At 35.5% G+C, this 6,833-nt stretch overlaps 1 protein-coding gene across 1 annotated transcript; it reads left to right on the forward strand.

Annotated features, from left to right (window-relative positions):
- The first annotated feature begins 2,808 nt into the window (after nucleotides 1-2,808).
- On the forward strand, nucleotides 2,809-5,808 carry LOC122145617 (transcription factor Sox-17-alpha-B-like). The gene is made up of 2 exons (XM_042759989.1): nucleotides 2,809-3,225; nucleotides 4,317-5,808. Exons 1-2 carry the CDS (start codon nucleotides 2,937-2,939, stop codon nucleotides 5,294-5,296), a joined length of 1,269 nt encoding a protein of 422 aa, XP_042615923.1. The 5' UTR covers nucleotides 2,809-2,936; the 3' UTR covers nucleotides 5,297-5,808.
- Nucleotides 5,809-6,833: the final 1,025 nt, after the last annotated feature.

The raw sequence follows: 6,833 nt of genomic DNA on the forward strand, positions 1-6,833 counted from the left end.
TTCATTTGGGACATTGAGGTGCTGGTACATTGGACATCGTTGGGACATTGAGGCCCTTTTGGATGGCTTTGATGCCCAGGAGATGCCCAGAATAGGATTCCCATCCAGGATTGAGTAGGATGCTGGTATCCATCTGCCAGCAGTTTTGGTGGCCTTCTAATATTGAAGAGGTCCACAAGTTTGTTGCTGCCTGCTCATTTTGTGCCCAGAATAAATGTTCCAAAAACCCTGCCTCTTTTTCCCCTCCCTTCCTTGGTCACACATTGCCCTGAACTTCCCCCGTCCCTTGTCAATTTGGTCATTGTTACTGTGGTGTAATGCTTTTCCAAGGTGGTCCGCTTCCCAAGCTCCCCTCTGCTAAAGATCTGCCCATTTTATTTATTTTTTATTTGTTTGGTTCTGCCTGCCCTACTGGCTCTGACCCTTGCCCGCCCAGACCTCAGTACAAGTCTGTCCCTACTGATTCTGCCTACCTTTTTTTAGAGTGTTAACATGTATGTGAGGCACCAGTAAGGCCTAGGGGAGTCTGGGATGGAGTGAGGGGTGGATTTATGGGTGTTTGTACCTATTTAATTATATTTCGGGAACATTTTTTTTTCTTCCAGCAGTGAGCTAAACACAAACCTCCCTGACAAAAATAGTGTAAAAATTAAGAAAATAAAGTTTTTTTTTTTTTTTTTTTTTTTTTTTTTTTTAGAAAAATGCAATATGTTTTGTGTTCGAGTTAGGTTTTAGTATTTATAATGGTTGTATATAAAAACAGTTAAAGTGTATAAAAAAATATAAGTAAATGTGTGTGTGTGTGTGTGTGTATGTGTGTGTGTGTGTGTATGGGAAAGATCTCTCATCCTTATCTAGACTAGTGCTTCAGCCTGCATTTCCTGTCCACCCACAACTGCTTCCTGTCCTTGGAGTAGGAGCACATACTGTCTGCCTTCAGACACACACACCCTCTCCCTCACAGACAGATTTACACATAGGCTCACACTCATAAATATACACACATACTGTCACCAGGCAAGCCTTTGTGGGGAATTGCACAATAGCATTGGCTCCTGAGTGCTGGGGCACTTTACATGAGTCAGGTGGAAACTGTATATGTGTTCGCAGAGGGCATTACCTCTGTGCCAGAATGCAATGAAAATACACACTGATGTGTATGATGGGGTGTGGTGAGTTGTTGGGACAGTGAATTTCTGTTTTGATGAATCTAGAGTATTGATTTTCTAACAAATTTCACACTAAAGAAAGAAAAATAAAATGCTCTTCTGATGAACATACAATCATGTAGCCAAACTAACATTAAGAGTTAGAGACTAAATTCAAATCAAGGTAAGCAGAAACAGGATGTGGTTTTAGTAAAGTTCCCAATTGCTCCCGTAACACTGCACATTAGCAGATAGGGACCTTTAAGCAATAAGCCAAGAGAAGCCTTTCATTACAGTGCTTTTAACACAGGGATACCTTTACCATGGTAACAACAATATTGCCCCAATATTAAATAAATAGTTTTATTAATTAAATTTATTTATTATTAATATAAATTGCATTACATATGTGACCCTGGACCACAAAATCTTAAGTCGCTGGGGTATATTTGTAGCAATAGCCAAAAATACATTGTATGGGTCCAAATTATAGATTTTTATTTTATGCCAAAAATCATTAAGACATTAAGTAAAGATCATGTTCCATGAAGATATTTTGTAAATTTCCTACCGTAAAAATATCAAAACTTAATTTTTGATTAGTAATATGCATTGCTAAGAACTTCATTTGGACAACTTTAAAGGCGATTTTCTCAATATTTTGATTTGTTTTTTTGTTTTTTTGCACCCTCAGTTTCCTGCATTTCAAGCATCTTTGTATCTCGGCCAAATATTGTCCAATCCTAACAACCCTATAAATCTCAATTTCGAAAAATTGACACTTAAGACTGGTTTTGTGGTCCATGGTCACATATGTCAAAAATAAATAAATAAATAAATAAATAAATAAATAAACACTTTACCATTTCCCTTATTATATTTTAAACTAAATATTTTAAAGAACACTTTACATTAGCTACTAAACTAGAGCCAGTCCTTCAACAAACACTTATGGTAAGCCCACTACAGCTTAATTCAGTGGTGTGAGAAATTGCAAGTACCTTTAACATAATACTATGCATACAATACACTATAACACCTTTCTCTTCTTGTGTACCTGGCATGCCATTATCAGCACATGAAAATCCTTCACTACTAGCCTACTACTGTTTGCAAATTCAGATAGGCTACATTTGCTGGCAGGATATTAATCCTAAACCAAAATAATTTATCATATATCTGTATAACAAATATTTAAACCTTAATACATGCCAACCAACAAAAACATTTGCAAAATAAAAGTTGCAATTTTAAATGACCACTTAGTGATGGATATTATTTCTTGCCAATATATATAAAATTGCTGCTGTAAAAAAGAAAAAAAGAAAAAAAAAAGCCATGCATGCAATGTATTTTGGCTATAAATTAAATCGGAACAATAACTTTATTATAATTTACGTTAGGCAACAGATTTCGCCTTTATTTAGTTATATTTTTATAGTTTTAGTTTAGTTTGGTTTAGTTTAGTTTTTTCTTTTAAAGCTGACCTCCCGAAAAGCAAAATTTTACCAGTCTTGTCTCTCTTAGGGCGAAACGATCTGAACAAGGATTCTTTCACACCTTTCACGTCGCGGTCCGCCCACCCCGGTCAGGATTGGTGGCTGCTGAGTTTAAAGCTGCCTGATAACTCGCTATGAACTTCTGACCTTGCTGTTGAATATACTGTATGCATTCAATGAAGGGAAACTCTGCAAAGAACATTAAAGGATAAGTTGTTCAGGCCACCCATAGGCTACAGTCTAGTTTAATCGGTGATCACCAAGGATACGCGTCCAGTGCGTGTAGGAAATGAGCAGTCCCGATGCGGGTTACGCCAGTGACGACTCGAGCCAGACCCGAGGCACCAGCTCAATCTTAATGTCTGGGATGAGGCAGTGCGCGTGGTACCGGCACAGTCCGCTTACTGACACGAAAGCAAAACACGAGAAATGTTCTTCAGCGGGTCCCAGTCGCGGAAAGAGCGAGCCGCGCATCCGCAGGCCGATGAACGCATTTATGGTGTGGGCGAAAGATGAGCGCAAGAGGCTTGCGCAGCAAAACCCAGATCTGCACAATGCAGAGCTTAGTAAAATGCTTGGTGAGTATTTATTTATTTATTTATTTATTTATTTATTTATTTATTAATGATTAACTGTGCATTTAATCTATTTTTTTCATATGTTTTGCATTATGTAAACTAGAGCATTAATTAAAAAATAGAGATGAATTAAACAGCTTTTAACAGAATTATTCAAATCAAAAGATTCATTTATTATTATTATTATTATTATGATAGATTACTGCCAGGATAGTTAGTTAAATATAAAATGTAAGCTTATAAATACAGTTTAAAATATAATAATAATGTAGGGAATAGGCATATTGGTGTTAAATTTAAAAAGAGAACTTCACTTTATGCAGATGCATTACTTATGGAAGTTGTTATTGTCTCAAGGTCATATAAAAGTAGATTTGTTGCATTGCTAATGTCATATTATTCACATTCAGCATGTATGTGAGAGGTAGCCTATAGCTTTTTCCATGTGTGAAATTCTAAAAAAAAATATTTTTTTTGCAACTATTGGCAACAGTTTCTGTGCTTTTTAAATATAAAGTATTTTGTTTGATATTACTTACAGGTTTATCGGAAACAATTTAGTACTTTTTTAAGCTATGAATGATGTGCCTATGATAAAATGGCCTATTTAGGCTAAATCTACCAAAGTTAAAACAAATGAAAGTGAATAAGCAATACTGACAGTGAACCACACAACAAAGTTGACATTTAGCTTTATAATATAATCTTAAATGCAATTTATATTTATATCATAATTTACCAAAGCTTTTTTCCTGGTCTAAAATGTTTGGTTTATATTTGGTCTATTGTTGCTTTATAATAATGCAGGTATGAAATTATGTGTCATTACATTTGATAAAGAACGATTAGAGACACAAATTCTGGAATAGACTATTTTTTAATCTGCTCTGTGTGCATGGTGTATAAATCAGATATATTAATCCATAGATATTATGCTTAAATATCAAGCACGTTGTCAGATATTACTATGTAAATGCTCAGTGTGCAGTCCACAGTGTATTTAAGAAATTGTTTTTATAAATGTTCAGTCTCTTAAATGTGTTGAATCCTTTATGCAATTTATATTATATTCCCTTTCATATTATTTTTAGGTAAGTCATGGAAAGCTTTACCAATAGTGGACAAACGTCCATTTGTTGAGAAGGCAGAAAGTCTCCGAGTGAAACATATGCAAGACCACCCAAACTACAAATATCGGCCACGGCGTCATAAACAGGTGAAACGAAAAAAACGACTAGACTCCAACTTTGTGCTTCCTGGGGTGGGGGATGCTCAGACCCCTTTAGGCATGGACGGCATGAGTGTTGGATATTCAGAACTGTCCCAAGCTAGGCTGCCTCCATACTGTGAGACCCAGACTTTGTTTGAGCCCTACAGCTTGCCTACACCTGACCCCTCTCCTATGGATGCTGGGACAACAGAGTTTTTTGCCCATATTCAGGACAATCACCATCAGTCAGGATACAGCTACTATAACCACCAAGAGCACAACTTTCAGGAAAACACAAACATTCTCACCAACATGCATACTAACATGAAATCACTTACAAACACACATTTTCATAGCATTACTCACAGCAGTGTAAACACACACACCAATTCTAACTCACACACTTCCAGCAATACACAGCCTAGTCTAATGAACAATGCACACCCACAGCAGCTTTTTAATGAGAGTACCAAACCACAAACCAGTCACAGTTCTGGTACTCATCTTAATTCCATCGCACACAGCTCTTCTTCTCATCAAGCCATGCCTCCTGTTTACCTGAACTGTCCTTCAACTTTATTTGACCATTATAGTTCCAACTCTCAGTTGAAGTGTTCTTATGAGGAATTGTCACTGCCTGTTGTCCATCACCCATATAAGCACAACATTACTGAGCCACACTCACAGGCTCCTGCAGCAGTCCAGAATCAAGGTTCTAGTGAAATGGTGGATGTGTTGGAGTTTGAGCAATGTCTCTCTTATGGGGTACACCATGTACCTTTGCAGGGGTCCAATTTAATCTCAACTGTACTGTCTGATGCTAGCACTGCTGTGTACTACTGTGGCTATAGTAATCCCTAATGAGATTTTATATCCTTTTTGATAAAACCTGAATCACACATAGCCTGGTAATACCAAACTCTGCTACTTTGCTTGGTTGTACGAGTTCTGACGTAGTCGGGCTAAATCATATGTATTTTTATTGTAACTCCAGACACTGATTATTTTCAATGTTCAATCAATGAAAATTTAATGACACACCCTTTTAACTAATAGAGTTATCTAACTGAAATTTCAGAGGCCTTAAAATATGTTTTCAAATATGTTTAACTTTGTGTAGTAGCTTAATGTCTTTAAAAATGGCAATATTAAATCATAATTTGAGTTTTGTTGATTTTAGTCCATGTTTGTTTTCTCTGAGGCCATCTATATGCTAGTGTATACTTTAGCAGTTGCACATTCAAAATCGTCTTTCTCTTCCTGTAAAACAGATCAAAAATACTAATGACATATCTTGCTCATGAGGCAAGTAAAAATGTTGATCCTGTACTCTCTACAAAGACAGTGTCCTTCCCAATACCACCTTCCACCTAACTAAAATGAGCTAAATATTGTTTATTATTATTATTTATTATTATTTATTATTATTATTATTATTATTGCATTTGTGAGGATAAACAAAAAAGAAGGAAGGAAAGCATAGTACTGCATTGTCGCTTTGCTAAAATGACCCAATTCCCCCTTGAGTCAAAGCCTCAGTGTAGGAACCACTGTAAACTTCTTAGTCATTGACTGCTTATCACATTATTGTATCCAGCTCAACCTTCTATTGACTTAAATATGATCAGAATCTTTTACTAAACAAAGACCAATATTAATGCTAGCAAGAATGTGAGCCAACAGTCTTAAAGTATGCAAGCACAATACAGTCGAAAAATAGAAACTGTCAAAGCAACATGCACTGCCTTACAAAAACAGCAAAATATCGTTATTACTAGGGAAATGATCTTGCTCTGAGGTACTGTACATCAGAAGATTTAATGAAGTTCTTAGTAATGTTTCAAGCAAGTATCAACTTTGTCTCCCATGTTTCTCCTAAATTGTATTTATATAAAAGCATGGCTTTTGATTTCATACACTGTAAAAAAAATGGTATGAGCAATCTACTTAAAAAAAAATATGGTAACAATATTAAACATAATATTTTTGAGTAGTTTTTAAGGCTTGGTTTTTAAATAGAATCTACCTGAATAAATCATATAAAATCTCCTAAATTATTGAATCTATGACACAGTGATTTTAATAATATAAGTGAAATGAGTTCATTTATTTTAAGCTGATTCCCAAAAGTCTGTGATTTTTTGAGTAAGTTCTGTTTGTATTTAAATGAGTTATTTTGTACAATAAAAAGACTGTATACAGCCAAATAGCTCAAGCAGGAAAACGCTTTACTACACTAGCATTAGCAAAGTGTCAGGTTTCGCTGAAATGAAGAACCCAAATGCAGTAGAAATGCAACAAGAGTTTTATTCAGTGATAATAAATCAAACTACTGAATTCCAGATCCACAATCCTAGAACTCAATTAAAAGAGATCAGAGTCCAAACAGATACATTCC

The sequence above is a fragment of the Cyprinus carpio genome, chromosome A7, assembly GCF_018340385.1.
Source record: "Cyprinus carpio isolate SPL01 chromosome A7, ASM1834038v1, whole genome shotgun sequence".
Lineage (NCBI taxonomy): Eukaryota > Metazoa > Chordata > Actinopteri > Cypriniformes > Cyprinidae > Cyprinus > Cyprinus carpio.